Source organism: Marmota flaviventris, chromosome 5 (genome assembly GCF_047511675.1).
Source record: "Marmota flaviventris isolate mMarFla1 chromosome 5, mMarFla1.hap1, whole genome shotgun sequence".
In the NCBI taxonomy this organism is placed as follows: Eukaryota; Metazoa; Chordata; class Mammalia; order Rodentia; family Sciuridae; genus Marmota; species Marmota flaviventris.
The window spans coordinates 30,847,419-30,868,959 of NC_092502.1; the positions used below are offsets into that span (position 1 = coordinate 30,847,419).

Sequence of the window (21,541 nt, forward strand, 5' to 3'; positions counted from 1 at the left end):
TCCCGAATTCAAGCATAACACCAGCAGCTCCTGACTTGGGCCCTGTTCCTTCATTCACTCAATGGCACAGTGTGTGAGTGATCTCACCAGATCTGGTCACTGGGCCAGTCAAGATCTTTCACCAGCCTGAACACTGACCTTGGTCCCAGACACACTCAAAAGGGTGGTGCCTTAAAACCCTGGCAGTCTGTGGCATTGGTTTTTCCAACTGCTTTGGGACCTTGCAACAGAGGGGTGTGGTGGATAGTGGAAGATGGGTCTGCGGGGACAAAGCAACTCTGGAATGAAGTGGGTTTGCTGAGCAAGAGGCTGTGATTTTACTTCCCAGAGTACAGAGTTTTCCACAATCCTGGCTGAGCCCAATTAACCAGGGCAACGTATCATAGCCCCTAGGCCTATCCCAGAGGCATCCACCACAATACACCTGCCCCCTCCTCCAAGGGATAAAAGACTAGGCCAAGGTAGAAACAAGCATCTGGGTGGGAGTTTTTGCCCCTGAAGTGGTCTGAGACTTGTAAAACCAATTGAACCAGGGAGATGTTATTGGTGATCTGGTCTTAAAAGCTCAAATCCAGGGACCTCCCCACCCATTCCCTGCTCAGGGCCCAGCCCACCAGAACCCCAGGCAACCTTGGGGAGCTCCAGGCTGAAGGTCAGGGAAGGAGGCATCCAAAACCACCTCCCCTCACTCTCCTCCCAAAGTTCTGGGAAGAGAGTCAGTGCCTTTGAGAATAACTAAATCGAGGGGATGTTTGAGGCTTGTAGTCACTTTACGGGATGATAAGAAGAGTCTGGTCCTGGTCACAGTAGCTGAGAAATTCGGGGACCAGACTCTAGAGCTCTGGAGTCCCACAGATTTGGGCTCCAGTCTTGGTTCTGCCATTTTCTCACCGTATGACCTCAAGGATGCCATCGTGACCTTGGGGGTGGCATTTTATCTGATTATACAGCACCAAGATCATGGTAGACACTCAGCTGTGGTTACCCACGGCTTTACCATAGTGTATCGGGCCAGCCTAGCTCTGTTCCTTGTAGCCGAGAGCCTTAGGATTACTTAGTATTTTGTTTTTGTTTTGTTTTTTCATTTGTGATTAAAATATGCATAACTTAAAATTTACCATTTAAGCCATTTTTAAGCGTACAGTTAATGCATCAAGTATATTCGCATTGTTACACAACAATTATCACCACCCTTCTCAGAACTCTCTTCCTGTTGTCCAACCAAAACTCTGTCCCCACGAAACACTAACTCCCCATCTCCCTCTCCCACCCCAGCCCCCCGCAAACAACATTCCACTTTCTGCCTCTGTGAGTTTGACTAATCAAGGAACCTCATATAATGGGAATCATTCGGTATTTGTACTCTCCGTGACTTTTATTTCACTTAGCATAACATCCTCAGGGTTCATCCACATGTGTCAGAATTTCCCTCCTTCTTAAGGCTGAATCACATCCTGTACATTGGTCAGTTGTCCATCTGTGATAAAATACCTAGGAGAACAACTTAAAAGGAGTTCATGGGGCTGGGGTTGTGGCTCAGTGGTAGAGTGCTCACCTAGCATGTGCAAGGCCCTGGGTTCGATCCTCAGCACCACATAAAAATAAATAAATAAAATAAAGGTATTGTGTCCAACTATACCTAACAAATAAATATAAAAAAAAAATAAAAATAAAAGGAGTTCAGAGACTTTTTGGTTTTTGGTTTCAGAGGGTTTCCGTCCATGGCGAACTGGCCCGTTGCTTTGGGGCCATGACAACACATGGTGGGAGGCATGCAGGAGAGCAAACTTGAAGTTAATGGAGAAAGAGGAGGGGGCAGGGAACCAAGTGTAGCCCTCAAGGGTACACCAAGGACCTACTTCCTCCAACTAGGCCTCAGCTTCTAAGTTTCCACCATTTTCCAGTAGCCTGCTAAATTATGAATCCATCAATGAATGAATCCACTGATGAGGTCAGAACCCTCAAGATCCAATCACTTTCCAAAGACCTTCACCTCTGAAGACTGTTCCCTTCAACACACAAGCTTTTGTTTCAGATCCAAACCATAACCCCCATTGTATCTATGACATTTTGCTTACCCATTCTTCCATATAGAGACACTTAGGCTGACTTCACCTCCTTATCTGTTCTGTCTGGAAGCATTGCTTGGCTTCTCTGAGCCTTAGTTCTCCCAATCTATAGGGAGAAAAGAGCAGAGACAGATTAAAATGTTTTGTGAACTTTTGAATAGATACAATTAGAAATATTGCACAAAAGTCCCTGCGCTCAGGGCCTGAGAGGAGGAAAGAGCAGGAACAGGGCTGAGGGCTGAGAAACCAGATAGGAGCCCAGGAGGCAGTCAGACCATTAGAGAGAGAGGGAGGAGCCTGGGCATGCTGTCCCTGCACAGCCCAGCAGCAGTAGGGAGGCTCTAGTTTGTAAGAGGTCAGTGATGAGGCAGGTGTTGCTGGGGAAGATGCCCTCAGCAGAGGTAGGTGCAGAAAGGCTTATAGCACCACTTTGAGAGCCAAGATCTCACCACTCAAATCTCAGAGGAAGTCAGAGTTCAGGGTCTCCCTTTGGTATTGGCCATTGACCTGAGTTCTCCAGCCCAACATGAGATGAAGCTTCTGTGAGTTAGAAATGGTTCCATTTTGTCTGGCCTCAAACAGAGCCTAATCCTCCTGGAGCTATTTACAGCACAGATGGTGGTCACAGGCGTCCTGAGCCATTTAGCAACAAGCTGGAGCCCTCACTGGCCCGTGCTGTGCCGGAAACCTCAGGATTTCATGGAGAAATCCCTTTCCTAGATGGCTCAGCCTCTGCATTCTGATGCCCAGGTTTGCAGACAGGCAGTGATTAGGGACAGCCCAGACTTTCCATGGGCTGACCTTACCCTATACACTCAAAATAAGGCTGAATCCTGTCCACAAGTTTACTCAAGTGGATCTGCTCTGTCTCTCCCTGCCTGGAGAACACCAAAAAATATCCATTTACATCAAGACCCCATGTTTTAATGGCAGGAGCCCCTCCAACTGGTTATTTATTGAGATCCCAAATTAGCGGCCCTTTTATGTCCTCTGCTGCCGACTTATCTGTTTACTTACTCTACAAGGTATATGTAGTTGCCACCATCACTAAATCCTTATCCTCATGGGCTGGGAACCTAAGGCTCAGAGAGGTTGAGTGACTCGTTCAGATTTGAACAGCTTCCATGTCACTCAGGTCTTTTCCCCTCCTGCTCAGGCACACCCCCCACCCTTGATGTCTGCTGCCCACAGCTTCAAAAATGAGGCTTTGCCAGGCCCAGTACACCTGCCTGTAATTCCAGCAACTGAGGCAGGGGGATGGCAAGTTTGAGACCAGCCTTAAAAGCTTAGTGAGATTCTTCAGCAACTTAGCTAGACCCTTTCTCGAAATAAAAATCAAAACGAGTTGGGGATGTAACTCAGTGGTAAAGCACTCCTGGGTTCAACCCCTAGTACCAAAAGACAATAAAAGACAAATGGGGGCCTTTGCCCATGTCACTCTTGTGACACCAGCTATAAACATCAATGTCCCTACGGTTGGCAACCCTGGACCCAGAATCCCATGGTTCTCTTGCAGAGGTGGGGACAATGACATTCTCCCAGCCCAAGCCAGGCTTCATCATCTGCAGACTTGCAGCTGGAACAGTTTTTCCAGCAACAGCCTCAGACAACATCTGTTTTGTTCTTCCAGACATGGTTTCCCCATGTACATGTGAACAGGTAAATCAAGATAGACAGTGGCCCTCATGAGTGTCTGAGTCTGCGGCAACTGCAGGAGAGTTCTCCTTCTTGTAGAAATGGGAGAGACGGACCAACAAGGGGAAAACTCTGAGCAGTGTTCTGGTTTTGCTCACTCAGATAATTGAACTGCAGCCAAGTGGGCTCCCCTCTCTCCAGGAGGTGTATGGGGCACGACTGTCCTTGAAACCTTTGGAACCGCAAACTGACTGTGAAAAGCCCCAGAAACATGTCTTTACATCTGGCTTAGCTTCAGAATGCTCATCTATAGAGTGGACACTAGTATCTTCCTCAAAGGACTATTTGGGGGTATAGCAAAAGGGCTCCAAGTTCTTGCTCATGGATGAATAGGTGGTCTGGCACCTGTAGATGCTGTTAGTCAGCTTTTCATCACTGTGACCAAAATACCTGATGAGAAAATCTTAGAGAAGGAAAGATTTATTTTGGCTCATGTTTTCAGAGGATTCCGCTTGTGGTCAGCTGGCCCCCTTATCCTGGGCCTCAGATGAAGCAGAACACCATGGCAGAAGGGTGTGGTGGAGGAAAGCGTCTCACCTCATGACCATCGGGAAGCAGACAGAGAGACAAAGGAGGGAACTTGGAGAGAAGATGAATGCTTGCAGGGCACGCTCTCAGTGACCTACTTTCTCCAAATAGTTCCCACCTCCCAGTAGTCCATTTAGCCGTCAGTGGATTAATCCACTAATGAGGTCAGAGTTCTCTGATCTAAAACTTCCCACGAATCCTCCCTCCAAACACAAGAGACCTTGGGGGAACATTTCAGATCCAAACTAAGAGATGCTGAACCAAGTGCACTCCCCATGGTGGCCTAGAAACTCATGAAGGGCTGTGCTTTGGGCCTTCCACCCCTGCAACTTATACCCTGCAGTCCTCGTGTGTGTCTGCCTTGCTATTTGCAGAAGCAGCAGAGTAAGAGCCCCGTAGTGAGCATGGAACCCACCTCTGGCATGTTCTCACCATCTCTGGCAGGCCTCACCACCTATCTTCCTGAAGCCAGTGAGAAAGAAAGGCTGAAAGCACTCCTCATCTCAAATACCTGTGCCCATCAAACCAAGTGATCCTGTATCTCCTCTCAGCCCTGGATCTTGTTGAACTCGACAGTCTTTTAAAGAGAATGCCAGGAAATGATGAGGACAGACCTGAGGCCTCCTTACCCACCCAGGCCCCCTCCCTCTCTTCTTCCTTCCACCACCATCACCCGGTCCCATCCCAGGGTTGGAGAAGGAATCCTCCCAACAGAGGAGGAGCAGAAGGACAAATGGGAGACAAGCCTGGGTGCTGGGGAGTTTGCCTGATGCCAATAAGGAAGCAGTCTAGGTCAGGCCTGGAGGAAGGAGGATGCAGCAGGGTGACTCTCAGGTGGGATCTGGCCCAGCTACTGGGGTACTGGTGATGCCTGCACTTAGGGAAGGCAAGTAATTAGGAGATGAACTGGAGTTTGGACATGTTGCCTCCTAGTGGAGTGGAAGGTTTGAGTGTGAATCTCACAATAAAGGGTAGACCAGTTGTCCATTCATGAGTCGGTCACACAAAAACCTTCAGTACTTGGTTTACATTACCTATCAGAGAATGCTCATGAGCCACTTCGTTCTTGTTCTCTATTTGGACTCCTTCAGTTGGAAATCCATCTAGGATGCAGGGCCCCCAGCCCCACAGGCCCTGCCCGCTCAGTGACATCCCAGCTCCCACGCAGCTCCAGCCTGCTGGGAGCTGGGCCCACTGGCTCTGGGAGGTGGAGCACTCCACTCTGCCAGGGCAACCACCTGCCCTGCTAGCAGCCCTTTCCAGTGGGCCTGCTGCCTAACCATGCCACCCAGGAGAACCACCCAGACAAATCCATTTGTTCAGCCACTTCAATGCAGTCAAATCAGGCTCAAGTTACCCAGACAGAGAATTTTACAGTTGTACCGGTGATGACCATCAGAAAACCACAATGCTGGTTTCGCTTCAGGTCAAAGGAAGCCCATCTTATTCTCCCATTCATGGCCCCTTTCCTGACATGTCCCACACGTAAGGCCCAAGGCAAGTGGCCTGCCTGAGCCAAGCTTGGGCCTTCCATGGCCTGGCAAGAGCCCTGAAACTTCAGGGGTGAAAACTGGGTCTTTTCTCTGCTACAAGCAGAGGAACATGATGCCGAGTGTGCTGGTGGGGCTCCTGTTCCCACACTCCCCCGTCACCCTGAAAATAAATATATCCACAGAGGAGAAAAATCATTCGAGCATGCCAACCAGCCCCTCACACACAAGGGCTTACTTATTCTATATGACTAGTTGATGAGATTTCCAGGCCCCCTCATCCCCAACTGGGGTGCTAGGAAGGGGATTTAAAAAAAAGGGGGGAGGGTATTTTGGCCACCAGAGTCCTGAGTTGTTGGTAAGACACCCAGGTGGAGGTGTCAGAGACATAGTTAACAGTGCAGTAGCACAGGTGTCTCAAGCCTTAGCCTAGATTGTGGGCCTGGAGGCACATCATAAGCTATAAAACCCATGCAGGTGTGACAAGTGAATTTTATAGGGGTGCTGGAATCTTGCCCCCCCAAAGCAACATGGTCCCTGGGAGTGGAGGAAAGAGGATGAGACAGGGTGACTCTCAGGTGGGATCTTGCTCCAAACTCCAAGTTCAAGGTCTGTGCCCAGGATGAGGGAAAATCAAGAAGTATGTCACTGGTATGAGTTTCTCCCCTCAAGACTCAAGAGTTGTGAGACAGCACATTTTAAACATTTAAGTTTTGTTCAACTATTCTGACCTCAAACCCTCAGGCTATGAGCCTGGCAGGAAATTCACTGTCACCTCATCCCATGGGCCTGAGTATGTTTCAAGGTCTAGCAAAGCACTGAGGGGCCCTCTTCCCTCACTGTCCTTCTGAAGCCTCCCTCCTCCCCATCAAGGCACCCTCTTAACCAAAGTCAGGAAGCACCTTTGATCCAGGACTGCGTCTACTTTTTTGCTCTGCTAACCCTTGAGCCAAGGGTATACTAAGGGCTCGACCTCCCATTCAAAAATGGGCAGAAGGAAAAAGGGAAACACACATACATTCATTTTTCCATGGTCCACCAAACTCAGACGATTCATAGCCAATCTCCTGTATCTGCTCCATGGTTATTCTGGGAATTCTTGACAGATTTTGAGGCTGACTTTTGCCAGAAAGGGCAATGCCTTATAATACCTGCCTCTCTGTGGACTTTGTACCCAGCTCCGAGCCTAGCATATAGTGATCAGGCAAGACAGAGGTATAAATGTCATTTGCAGATTGCAATGTAGTAATTACCTGCAATTTCACTTCTGCATATCTTTTCCTCTAAGAAAATGGGAGAATCAGGAATAATTAGACTTAGAGGGGTGGGAAGGGAGGCAGAGCATACGACAAAGGGACACCAGGAAAGTGTGCGGTGAGCTGCATCAGAGGTGACAGGATGAGGGACACTGACAGAAGCTTCAAGGCCTCTACCCTACAACCAAAGGCAAGGACTTCCAACCCAGGGCAGGGAGCTGGCCAGCATTCAGTGGCATCAGGGCCACCCGGGTCTCAGGGACCAATACAGGTAGAGGACCAGAGGTGGAGGCAGGAGGGTCTGCAATTATAAATTCAAAAAGGCTTAAAACTGATGGATGGGGCCGGGCTCCCTGCAGAGCGCTTGCCTAGCGTGTGTGAGGCGGTAGGTGCCATCCCCAGTACTGCGGGTGGGAAGAGTCAGGATGAAGGACTGGATCACGTGCTGGTGTGCACATGGTCTGCAATAAAGTACAACAAATGTATAAGCATCTCCCTGGGCTGGTGGAAAGGAAGGAACTGAAGGTTCCAGTGGATGGTAGTAGAAAGACCGTGGATGGATGGTGCCTCTTGTCACCAAATTGAAGCGTTGGAAATGTCCCATAGTGTCTTTATTGGTCTTGATTGTGTTGGCTTTTTTTTTTTTTTCCTTCTTTGATACCAGAAAGCATTTGTCAGGGCTTTCCTAAGAAAACTCTCTCCCTCGGCCTTCTTTGTCTCCTAAGTCTGAAGTTTCTCAGCTGTAAACTCTCTCCTGCCTCAGGAGACTCCCGAGTGTATATCTTTTTGGTTGGGGAAGAACTTGTGAATGAATAAGTGAACAGAGAGTGGAATTACAGTAAGGAGTGAGGAATGCAGCCCAGCAGGGAGCCGGTGTCTGGAGGAGCCAGGGCAGGGGACAGCAGAAGTAAGCGGCTTCTTCTCTCCGCCACCAGCAGGCCGGCCTCGGCCTCAGCCTTTGCCATGTGGCAGGCTGCTCCCAGGATACTGTCACAGGTGTGGGCAGGTGGGCCCCAGCAGTGGGGAACCAGCAGCTGGCAGGCTGTTCCCAAGCCCCCTGGCTTCCCTTCTCAATGAATCCATCTTTGTTTTCCTCCCTAGGTGCCCCTGGACGGCGTGGCAAGCCCGGAAGAAGAGGCGACCCTGGTGAGTCCTGGGTTTTCTTAATTTCTAAACCAGGCCTGGGAAGAACACAACTGGAGGTGCCAGCCACCGACTCCCACCTTTAGTCATGCCCTTCGATCCTGAGTCAGTTCTTCCTCCCCTTTCTAATGCCAGCTGCTGTCCCCAGAGGCCACACTTCCCAATACTGCCTTTTCTTGGCTTCTTGACATCCATAATTCCAGGACTGTCCCATCTCTGCCCTCAGCCACCCCCTGAATCTGTTTATCAGCTTTAGAAACTTCAGTCCCTTGTCAGCCACTCTGAAGTATGGCCTCTGCCATGTGGAGGGCAGTTACGACTCTGCCAGCCCAGGCTCTGCCATGCTCTGTCAACCTGCCAGGACAGTTCTCCTGCATGTCTCACTCCCTCCCCAAACTTGGCCTCTCCTTCCCTTGGCAGAGGAAGCCCTTGGGAGGAGGCTCCTCCTCCTTCCAAGCAAACTGCAGACGGACTCACTTATCTACACCACCTTCCTCCCCATCATTTCCATTTCACCCAAAATAAACTCACATTGCACAGTCCCTAGTATCCCCTCTCCCCGCACCTGGCTGCCAGCAACTAAGAGGCATTAACCACATCCCCTCTGCCTCCTCTTCATCTCACCCAAAGGCCAAATTTACCAATGGTTTCCTTTGGGTCATACCAGCACACACTCTGTAGTGTTTAACTTTCTTAGTTACGTACTTAACTTCTTCTCTTCCTTTTCTGTACTCAGTAAATGCTATCTACAAAAAGAAAAGAGTCATTGGAACACTCGTATGCCCTCGTCCCTTTCCACATTCCTTTGTATTTGTGTCTGGAATAGAAGATACAAACTACAGGTGTATCTTAATGATCTCAGCATCAACAGAATGAGGGTGAGAGTGTGAACATGGATAAGAGAAACCATCAGGACTTTGGCAAAATAGGTGCAAAATTTGCAAGTCAGATGAAACACTCACTGCTTAAGGACTATTCTATTTTTAAGTGTGATAGATTGATTATAGATATCTTAGTATTTCGTTTCCCTAAATATCTGGGGCTGCTTAAAGAAAATGCTTTAAAGGTTCATATTATTTGAATTAGTGGTTCTGTGGTCACAATCCTAGTATAAGATTGTTTTCTCTTTAAACAACGTCTTTATCTTTCTTGACCCTCACTCTGTGTCACTTCCCTTCCGCCCTGGGTATTTCTGGCTCAGTTCAGGGCCCACATCTGACCTCTAGTTCTTTGCCTTTTTTAATGAGACCCCCACTTGCCTCTTAAATGAATCCACCTTTGGCCCTCTCCTCTCCTCTCTCCCCACAGTCTCCCACTCCTGTGGCTTCAGCTACTCCAGTGACACTGAGGACACCTCTCTCCCTGCCTCAAGCCCAGTCCTTTCCTCTGGGTCCCAGAGATTAGACACTGCTTCACCAAACTCAGCATCTCCTCCCCTCTTCTCTGCTCCGGCTTCACCACCTCAGGGAGGAGACACCAGCCACCTGCTCCCCTGTGCGGACTCCAGTATCCCCTGTGACCCTTCCTTTCCCCACACCAAGTCCCCTTCCAAATTCTCAGTACATCTCGGAGCTGGGCCACTTTCTCTCTCTCATGGCCACAGCCTGCAGCGGCTCTCACCCCGACTCCCTAGTCTATGTCCCTCACATTCAGCCTCACTGTGGGTGTCCAGGGTCCTGTTACCTCTGAGTCCTCACTCTTATGTCCTCCCTTGCCCAGAATATCTCCTTCTTTGTCTAGACTCTTACTCCAAGGTCATTTCTCTTTGTCCTTCAAGTCAAGTTCAAGTAGCTTCTACAGAAAGCCTACTTTAACCCCTCTGGCTAAGGGCTACCACCCCAAGTCTCCAGCATCCAACAGGTAAATGCAGGGGACAGTGAATCACTGAATGACTGACTGTCCTGCCCTTAAGCGGCTTCACAAGAAGGGCGTAGTGGTGAGGCCAGAGGGAGCCACCACCGACAGGACCCCAGGCTGATTAGGCTCAAGAGAATCCAGGGCAGCTTCTCTCAGAGCCTCAGACTCTTCTTCCCAGAGCTGGGTTTGCTCATTAATAGAAAACACCCCTTGTGTTTCTCTTTTTGCCTTGATTTCCAGAAACTGAAGCTGTTTTATGTTTTATGCTAGAAACCTCCATTAGTCTGAATTTGTGTGTATGTGTGTGTTAGCACACCCACTGCACCCCCACACACACCAAATACACGCTCATCACTCAGTTCCTATTTTCTACCATCATAAAAGATTTTACTGCCTTTTATTGTAAGCTCCCTGAAATTCTTTTTGGAAGGGTGTGAGGAATACGTACTTACTTTTCTTTTTTTTAAATATTTTTTTAGTTATAGTTGGACACAATACATTTATTTTATTATTTATTTATTTTTAAGTGGTGCTAAGGATGGAACCCAGCACCTTGCACATACATACTAGGCGAGCACTCTACTGCTGAGTCACAACCCCAGCCCCACGTAGTCACTTTTTTAAGGACAAAGTAGAGTATGATTCAGCTTACTGGAAAACCCATTCCAAAAGGGGAAATGGATCTGAATAGACATTTCTTAAGGAAGACATACAGATGGCCGAGAGTTTTACGAAAAAATATTTAACAACATTAATCATCAGGAAAGTACAAATCAAAACCACCTTGGTAATTACCTCACCCTCGTAAGAGTGGATATTATCAAGAATGAGAAATTGTAAAAAAAAAAATAAGTAAATATAATAAAAAAATTTTAAAAAATAAAGAAATTATACTCCATCTATGTATGATGTACCAAAGTGTGTTCTACTGTCATGTATAACTAATTCGAACAAATTTTCTTAAAAGAAGCAAAAGGTAAAAAAAAATGACTAAAAATAACAAGTACTGGCAAGGAGGTGGAGAAAAGGGAATTCTTGCACACGATTGGTAGGAATGTAAATTTGTGCATCCATTAGGGAAAACCTATGAAGTTTCCTGAAAAAAATGCTCAAATAGGGACTGGGGGTGTGGCTCAGTGGTATAGTGTTTGCCTAGCATGCATGAGGCCCTGGGTTCGATCCTCAGCACAATAAACAAATAAATAAATGTTTAAATAGGATTACCATCTCATCCATCAGTCCTGGGTAGTTATCAAAGGAAATGAATTCAGTATGTTGAAGGCATCCACACTTTACGTTTAGTGCAACTCTATTCACAATAACCCAGAAATGTAAACAATCTAAGTATCCATCAACTGACAAATGAATAAAGAATATACACCATGGAATACTATTCAGCCATAAAAAGAATGAAATATTGTAATTTGCAATAATATGGAAGAGGTCATTAGGTTAAGTGAAATAAGGCAGACACCAAAAGACAAGTACTACTTGATCTCACTCATGTATGGAATCTAAAAATTGATCTCACAGAAGTGTGGAGTAGGGTGGTGGTTACCCAAGTCTGTGGGCAGTGGGTGGACTGGCATTGAGGAAGTGTTGATCAATGGGTACTAAGTTACAGTTAGATAAGACCAAGAAGTTCTGGTGTGTTATTACTCAGGAGTGTGACTGTAGACAACAATAATGCAGTATATATTTCAAAAAGCTAGAAGAGCCAGGTGCGGTGGTACATACCTATAATCCCAGCAGCCTTGGAGGCTAAGGCAGGAGGATCACAGGTTCAAAGCCAGCCTCAGCAATTTAGTGAGACCCTGTCTCAAAATAAAAAACAAAAAGGGTTGGGGATGTGGCTTACTCATTAAGTGCCCCTGGGTACCATGGTACAAAAAAAGAAAAGATTTTCAAAACCTTCACCATAAAGAAATTATGAATGTTTGAAGAGATAAATATGTTTAATCTGATTTAAACATTACAAAATGTATACATGTATTAAAACATTACATCACACCTCATCAATGTGTACAATTTTCTGACCAGTTTAAAAATAAAAAAATTTAGTAAATACAAAATCCAAGGATGTAACAAAAGCTGCTTTATGAATTCTTCAAAACTGGGTTTCATTTAAGGAAATATCTACATTATTTGACTGTTCAGATTGCTCTGAATTATCATGAAGATTGTAGTAAATATAGGATAATGTATCCAGCCATTTACTAATATGTTTGAATAAATAAACCAAATTAATACACATAATTTATAGTTAAACAATCATGGTTACTAATAGCTCACTAGCATCTGGTTTGTCTACTTGCTTTTAGAAAAAAAAATCTAGAAAAAAATGAAGGTCCTTAAGAAAATCATAAAAATAAAGTACTTTGCCAGATGTGGTAGAGATGCATGTCTGTAATCCCAGCAACTCTGGAGACTGAAGCAGGAAAATTACAAATTCAAGGCTAGTCTCAGCAACTTAGGAAGACCCTATCTCAAAATTTAAAAAAATAAAAAGGACTTGAGATATAGCTCAGTGGTAAAACTTATAATATATAAGTGGTAATTTTTTTTTTTACTTAGCAATTTAAATATGGAGGAGGAAAGAAAGAAAGAAAACCCATTCAAATTAGGACTCCAGTTTATTACAGTCCAAGAAAGAGCCCCAATATATATGAAGCAAAACCTGACAGGACTCAACAATAATAGTGGTGGACTTCAGTACCCCATTTTTTTCTTTTTTTAATATTTTTTTAGTTGTTGCCGAAACTTTTTTCTTTTTTATTTACTTATATGCGGTGCTGTGAATCAAACCCAGTGCCTCACATGTGCTAGGCAAGAGCTCTACCACTGAGCCACAACCCCAGCCCCAGTACCCCCATGTTTAACAATGAATAGAATCAACAGACAAAAGAAGTGAAGAATCAGAATAAACATAGAAGCCAAGCATACCTAACTGACATCTATAGACTATCCCAACGAACATCAGAACACACACTATTTTCAAGTGAATATGGAATATTTTCCAGGACAGGCAATGTGTTAGGCTATTAAAAAAAAAAAATTAAACATCCTACTCCTAAAAGACAATGACTCAAACAACAAATCACAAAGGAAATCAAAATATCCTTTGAGATGAATAAAAATTAAAACACAACATGCCAAAATTTAATGAAATATTGCTAAAGATGTGTTCAGAGGGGGATATTTATAGCTACAAATACCTGTGTTTGAAAAAAAAAAAAAACTGTCAAGTCAACAACAAAACCTACCATCTTAAGACACTAGAAGGATAAGAGCAAAATTAAGCCAAAGAAGAAAGAAAAACAAATTAGAGCAGAAAGAGATGAAAGCAAAAAAAATGGAAAAATAATAGTGAAAATCAACCAAACCAAAAGATGTTTCTTTGAAAAATCAACAAAAGTAGCAAAACTTTAGAGAGACTAAGGGAACCTCAATAAGACTAACACTGACTTCCCATCCACAACACTGGAGTCCAGAAAACAGGGGGATAACATGACATATTCAAAGGCTGAAAAAAATGCACAGCGAGAATCTTCTATCCAGCAAAACTACTTCTCAAGGCTGAAGGAAAGCCAGGAGAGGTGGCCCATGCGTATAATCCCAGCAGCTAAGAGGCTGAAGCAGGAGAATCGAAAATTCAAAGCCAACCTCAGAAATGTGAGACCCTGAGCAACTCAGTGAGACCCTGTCTCTAAATAAAATACAAACTAGGGCTGGGGATGTGGCTCAGTGGTTGAGTGCCCCTGAAGTTGATCCCCAGTACCACTCCCCACCCAAAAAAAAAAAATGAAGGAAAAATAAAATCATATTGTAGTGACAGTTGCACATTTTTGTAAAGATACTGAAAATTATTGATGTATACACTTTTGAAAGAATGAACTTTAAGGTGCAGTTGGCCCTCTGTGTATCCACAGGGTCTGGATTCCCAGATTCAACCTATCACAGGTATACCATTCCATAGTTAGGGATCCAATGCTCCTCAACGTGTACAGACTTTTTTTCTTGTCATTATTCCCTAAACAATGTAGTATAACAACTGTTGACCTAGAATTTACATTGTGTTAGGTATTATAAGTCATCTGGAGGTGATTTAAAGTATATAGGAAAGCATATGTAGGTTATATGCAAATACCACACCATTTTATATAATGGACTTGAGCATGAATGGATTTGGGTATTCTTGGAGGTCCTAGAAGCAATCCTTGTCAGATACCAAGGGATCAACTGTACATTAATTATATCTCAATAAATATGTTTTGTTTTTTGTGTACTGGGGATTGAACCCAAGGCTTCACGTGTGATAAGCAAGTTTTCGACCAGTGAGCTATATCCCCAGCTCTTTTGATCTTTTATTTTGAGACAGTGTCTCCCTAAATTGCCCAGGCCGGCCTTGAACTTGCAATCCTGCCTCAACTTCCTGAGTAGCTGTGACTACAGGTGCGTGCCACCACGCCTGGCTGTTTTTGTTTTTAGTTTTTCAATGGCTTTACATTCCACCCAAACTTGTAATCAGCACCACTGCCAGCCCTGCAGTTTCTGAGTAATTTCCTGAACTGACCTCCAGGCTGGCCTGCTTGGCACTGGATTCCAGAGATGCTGCTCTGTACCTGATCCTCCCACCACAGCCAAACTTCTAGAGGCCCATTTGGGGTGCCATTAAAAAAGGAGTGACTCCAAGTCTGTTGTACAATCAGGGTTAGTTCTTCAACATGAAATCAAACAACGGAAATCTACCAGCTGTGTTTCTCTTCTCCATAAGGTCTAAGGGGTCACGTGTGCACACACTAGAAAGAAAGAATATGCTACCATTCCATCCTGCTCTTGGTTTTGGTGCCTGTACAGGGCACTTTATTTACACACAGTCTGTGGTTCAAGCCTCATCCAGAAAGGCAGGGATGGCTACTCCCGCATTTCACAGAACCAACTCTTAATCACTTTCTCCCTGCTCACGAACTCATAATTGCCTGCCTTACTGCATCTACCTTTTCCCAAAGGACCAGAGCTTTTAAATTTTTTCCTACTCCTTTGGGGGGGAAAAAAATCTCCCGAGAAACACGATGGAAGGTTCTTGACCTTATGGTGGGAGTTGGTTTGGATTTTTGAAAGGTGAGACCCAGGGTGTGACATCTTATCTAAGCTGGCGGAATGGGAGAGGCAGAGGTCTTGTCCAGACCAGGGAGGGTAACAGTCCCGAGGAGTTAGGAGTCCAGGATAAGAGAGAAGCAGGTACGGAGCTGATGCAGGGACAATGACCCCCAGCCACCAGCCCCCACCTCCAGTGCTGGGCCAGAACCTGCCAGGCTGTAGGTTATATCTTCCCAGCTTGCTTTTCCAGGAAAGCTAAAAGTGCCCTTTGGGAAACTGACTATCTCCAGAGGAGCTAGAAAATCAAGGTGAGCATTGTGAACTCCCAGACTTACCACCTGCCTCTGCTTACTTACCAACACTGAGCAGGCAACTTCCCACCCGAGCAACACCGCCTAACCTTGAGTGCGTACAGCTCCCAATTTGGGAAACCCGGTTGAGCTACATACATCCCACTCAAGAGGGCCCAGAATCATTGAATCCTCTACTTGCTCAGTCCTTTTTATTTATTTCCCAAGTCATCTGGCTCTTACTTAATTGCTCCCACATTTCAGTGCTGGGAACATACGTTTGAAAGTTTTATACAGAAGGGCTGGGGTAGAAAACCCACTCTTGGGACCAAGCCATGGGGATTAACTCAGCCAGACTCACTTTCCAAGCAGGGATCCCCTGCATAACCTGAGCCACACCTCCGGCCCTGTCCCTTACTCTTGGGTGCCCAGCTGGCTGCTGGTTGTAAACGCCAACTCCAGAGGCTGTGGCAGAGGCAGCACAAACGCCCTAGAACCGAGTCAAGTGCAGAGCCACCAGGCAGCTCCTGTCCCTTTTGCCTTCATCTGATCAACACCTATTTATTAAGTGATTGGGCCTGGCAGGCCCTGAGCTAGGTGGCGGGAGACTGCATGAAGAGGGCAGATGTGGTTGCGACTATGAGGAACCTCCCTTGATGGTGGGGCTGATAGACAGTCATGACAGATGGTGGCAAGTACTAAGAAGGAAATATGGGAGGTATGATAGAAACCAACGAAGATGTCCTTAGATGCCACAGTTGTGGAAATCTGTCCAAAGCAGTGATAATGAAGTCAGGCCCCCTGGGCCCAGGGACATGGCAGATGTGAACATCCTAAGACCCCAGAGAACCTTGGGAAATTGAGAGAGATGAGTGGAGCAGGGAGCAGCAGCCCAGGACGTCAGGGGTTGACAAAGGACAGGTCATACAGAAGAGCTTTTCCAGGAGTTTGGATTTTTTTTTTTTTTTAAGGTTCCCCTGTCTGGAGGGGTTGGGTGCCTAGGAGTCTAATTAGAAAGCTGTGACAATGACACTGCTGTGAAGCAGTGGTGGCCTCCTGAACTGATGTTGGGGGGCCCAAGAAAGGTGCTGTGCCAGTGTTTTGGAACCTTGCAGGTGGGCAGTGAGATCTGTCTCTGAATGCTGCTATTCCCGTGCTAGTCCCCTCCAGACACTGTGGAGGATGGCATGGGTTAGGGTCCCACAGGACTGCTTCCAGCCCAGACTGCCCCCTCACTAGCTGGGTGATCTCAGACACAACACATACCTTCCCCAGGACTTCCGAGGAAGTTCAATAGAGTATAGAGCTCTTTCTGCCCGGTTTCTCTCCCTTCTTCCTTGTTAGGCTCAAGGTTAGACTGCCTGGGTTATGCCCAGGTCAGGAAGATGTGCCACTGGGCATGGTAACTTTTCTGAACCTCAATTTCCTCATCTAAAAATGCACCTGGTGAGGTTGCTGCAAGTGTTACGTGACATGATCTGAGGAGAGCAGGCACTTACGTTCCCAGAGCCTGAGGTTACTCTCCACCCCTCCTTCATCTCCCCTGGGATGCACCTCAGACCAGGACCTTAGGCTCTGCTCTCAGGACCCTTAGCTCTCAGAGGGAACTTCCTTGGAGGGAGGGTGGAGGTAAGTATTAGGAAAGCTGAGGACCTAACAAAAACAAGGAGTTTTTTCCTCACCATGTTCAAGTTCAAGTGTATTAACTTTTCGATATACATGAATCCATGAGATGGAAGAGTCCCCACCAAAAGCTCCTGACTAAAACAACCCCATAACCACTTCCTTGTGTTCATGCCTAAAGATGTTCCATATCTATACAAACAAAAGTCTATAGATTCTTTTTTCTTTTTTTTTTTTCCTTTTTTTTTTCTTTTGCCATTTTGAGGATCAAACCCAGAGCCTCATGCTTTCCAAGCAAGCACTCTACCCCTGACCGCATTCCCAGCCTGAATCTGAAGATTTTTAGCACAAATGGCTGCATGTTATATATGCCATCCAATACCTTTCTTTCAAAATGTAACAATATACCTTAGAAACCTATCCAAACATATAAAATGTATCTTTTTCGTGGTTCTGTAATGTTCTATTTATAGATATGCCATCTTTCATTTCATCAGTACCATTTTTCTGTTTCTAATGTTTTTGGTATTTCAAGTGGTTAATGGTTCTACAATGAATATTCTGATAACACCTGGTTTTGTTTTGTTTTGTTTTTTCTTGGTACCAGTGACTGAAGCTAGGAGCAATTAACCATCAAATCAAGCCACAGCCCTTTTTTTCTCTTTCTTTTTTCTTTCTTTCTTTCTTTTTTTTTCTTTCTTTTTTTAACTAGGATCCTCCTTCCTCAGCCTCCCAAATAGCCGGGATTGCAGGCATGCACCATCATGCCTAGTTATACTTGTCTTTTTTACATATATGTTAATATTTCTACAGAATAAATTTCTAGGGGGATAATTGCTGTGGCAGTTAGAATATACATTTTAAATCTTAATATGTATTGCCAAATCACTCTGAATTGATAATATCCCAATGTATCCTCTCTCACCTGTGTGTGAGATGACTGTCCTTATCGCTCTCACATGGTAGTTCATCAGTGTTATTATTTGGATAGGAGGTGTCCCCCAAAAGTTCCTGTGTTAATGTAGGAATTTTCAGAGGTTAAATGATTTTACTATGAAAACTGTAAGCTAATCAGTCCATCCCAATTTGGATAGACTAACTCTGGGTGGTAACTGTAGGCAGGTGGGACATGGCTGGAGAAGTTGGGTCACTGGGTATGTACCCTAGAAGGGTTCATCTTCCCTTCAGCTCCTTCCCCCCTCTCTGACTGCCTCCTGGCTACCATGAATGCAGCAGCCTCACCCTTCCACCATGATATCCTGCCTCACCTTGGGCCCAGAGCAATGGAGTCAGCTGACCATGAACTAAACCTCCAAAACCAATTTTAACCTTCATTTCTGTTTTTATGAAAGATCATTTGCTTTTGTAAATACAAAAATACAAAAACTAATCCTCATGCACAATTCATATTTTTAAATTTTTGTTTTAATTAGTTATACATGACATTATAATGCACTTTAATACATCATATATAATGGAGTATGATTTCTCATTCTTCTGGTTGTACATGATGTAGGATCACACTGGTTGCAACTATTATGGAAAGCAGTATAGAGATTCCTCAGAAAACTTGGAATGGAACCACCATGTGACTTCTCCGTCTATATCCAAAGGAATTAAAATCAGCATATTACAATGATGCAGCCACATCAATGTTTATAGCAGCTCAGTTCACAATAGCTAAGCTATGGAACCAACCTAGGTGCCCTTCAACAGATGAATGGATTAAAAAAATGTGATACACACACACACACACACACACGCACACACACTGGACTACTCAGCCTTAAAGAAGAATGAAATTATGGCATTTGCCAGTAAGTGGATGAAGCTAGAGAATATCATGCTAAGTGAAATAAGCCAATCCCCAAAAACCAAAAGCTACATGTTTTCTCTTATGTGCAGATGCTAATTCATAATTCATATTTTTAAGGGCTCTTTTTATTTTCTGACCTATGAACTCCAGAGTCATATCTTTGGGCCATTTTTCCATTAGGTTGATGATATTTTGACTGTTGATTTCTGGCAGTGTTTTTATATCCCAGTATCTAGACTTTGTGACGTGAGTTAAATACACGATTCCCCGTTTGGCCTTTGACTTTGCTTACAGGGCTTTCTGCCTGGCAGGATTTCTTTTCTTTCTTTTTTTCTTTTTTTTTTGGGGGGGGGGCTTTATGTGATTGGATCAGACATTTCTTTTATGGTTTCTGGGTTATGAGCTACAGTCAAGAAAGCCTTGGGCTGGGGATGTGGCTCAAGCGGTAGCACGCTCCGCTGGCATGCGTGCAGCCCGGGTTCGATCCTCAGCACCACATACAAACAAAGATGTTGTGTCCTCCGAAAACTAAAAAAATAAATATTAAAAATTCTCTCTCTCTCTCTCTCTAAAAAAGAAAGAAAGAAAGAGCCTGCCCTTCTCCAGGGTTAGAAAAAAAATTTCCCACATTTTCCTCTAGGAGTTTCATGATTTTTTTTAAACATGTAAATTATCTCTGTAAATTTTGGAATTATCCTGGTTTATGCTGAGGCATTGATTCAACTTCACTTACTCCTGGATAACTACCAGTTCTCCTGCATTCCCTATTAATAACACATCTCTCCCATTTCAAGGGACTCCAGTAGAGTGTTGCAGCCTGCAGATCCCTGCATGGAGGTCATGATGGGATTTAGACTTTTGTACTAAAAGAGAGAGAGTTGGGAAAGGGAGTGTCACTACCAGACTTGCATTTGAAAAACATCACTCTGGTCCCAGAAAAGAAGCCAGAATGACATTGAAGCTTTATATGACCCCAGGTGAATCTACCTCAATGCTAGTAGATGTCACCTGCTGGGTCATCAGCCCTCTCACTTCTGAGTGAATTCCTGTAACTTGTTTTTTCCTCCTTTAGGGTTTTCTGTGTTTGATTTTTTTAATTGGCAGATAATAATTGTCCATATTTCTGGAGTACGGTGTGATGTTTTGATACATGTATATAATTTGCAGTGCTCAAATCAATGTAATGAGCATCGACATCATCTCAAATATGCATCACTTCTTTGTATTGGGCATATTCAAAATCCTCTCTTTTAGCTATTTTGATATATAATAGATTATTATTAACTACTGTTACCCTATTGTGCTATAGAAAATAGTAATCCTGGGGGCTGGGGTTGTGGCTCAGTGGTAGAGCACTTGCCTAACATGTGTGAGGCCCTGGGTTAGATCCTCAGCACCACATAAAGATAAATAAATAAAGACATTGTGTCCAGGGGCTGGGGATGGGGCTCAAGTGGTAACGTGCTCGCCTGGCATGCACGGAGCTCTGGGTTTGATCCTCAGCACCACATAAAATAAAATAAAGATGTTGTGTCCACCAAAAACTGAAAATAAATATAAATATTAAAAGATTCTCTCTTTCTTAAAAAAAAAGATATTGTGTCCATCTACAACTAAAAATACTGTAAAAAAAAAAAAAGAAAAGAAAATAGTAATCCTGCTATCCAACTGTATTTATGTACTGATCAATCAACTGTCTCTATCTTCCCCTCCTTTCTACCCTTCCCAGTCCAGTGAATCTGGGAAGAAGCTCCTCACACATGCTGACCTCTGAGTTCTATGGCCTCCTCTTCTCCAGTGACCTGGACCTCCACAGGACCATCACAGCCTCCCACTGCCATGACCTGGCCCAGTTCCTCATCATCATTAATAAAAGCAGTCCACAAAACCTCAGTTCAGAGTCCAGCCCACTCCCTTAGTTCCCTGACCTCACAGTCCTTCCACCTCACCCATCTTCAGATCCATGCATCAACCACCTTGTTCCTTGTCCCTCGTCCCCTCCAGTTTACAGCACTCAGTTCCTTCAACCTGCGCCCTGCTACCCTTTCACCTCTTACTCTTCACATGCCCGGCTCCAGCACCCACGAAGCTCACAGGACACCAATTTTGAATCCCAGCCACCCACGGCCTCCTTCATCCTGGTCACCTGGGACTGACAGCCTCACTTCCTACTTCACTAGAGAAGTGGGCACAACCAGAAGAGAACTTCAGTTAAATTCCAACATCCTCAGCCACACACTGAGCAGCTCCATGTTCTGCCTCCCTGCCCATTGCCGAGGTTGGAGACTCCAGGCTCCCTCATGTACCTGCACCCCGCTCTGCACCAGCCCCTTCCACCTCCTCAACAGCATTGCTCTAGGAATCTCCCTTTCTCCTACTCGTTGAATCTCTCCTTCTCTGCAGGATGACTCCTGTTCAATTAAAAACTGCCATAGTACCTCTCATCTTAAAAAAAAAAAAAAACTCTTCTCTGGACCCCATGAACCCCAAAGCATCCACTCTGATCTTTTGCTTCCCCCTGCAGCGCAACTCCTCAAAAGCACTCGCGGTTCACATTCCTCCCTCTTCTCCCCTAACCTGTCTCCAGTCAGGCTCCCACCCCATCACTGGGTACTATACAGGCGATCGCTCCCTCCTCCTCCTCCTCCTCAAGACACTTTTCACAACGTGGTTT

The 21,541-nt window shown here is 45.0% G+C and overlaps 1 protein-coding gene across 1 annotated transcript in view; it reads left to right on the top strand.

Annotated features, from left to right (window-relative positions):
* Positions 1-21,541, top strand: part of Col23a1 (collagen type XXIII alpha 1 chain) — a 353,361-nt gene that overhangs the window by 277,697 nt on the left and 54,123 nt on the right. The window contains exon 3 of the mRNA XM_027949642.2: positions 8,140-8,184. Within this exon, the coding sequence (XP_027805443.1) occupies positions 8,140-8,184 (45 nt within the window). The remainder of the gene's footprint in view (positions 1-8,139; positions 8,185-21,541) is intronic.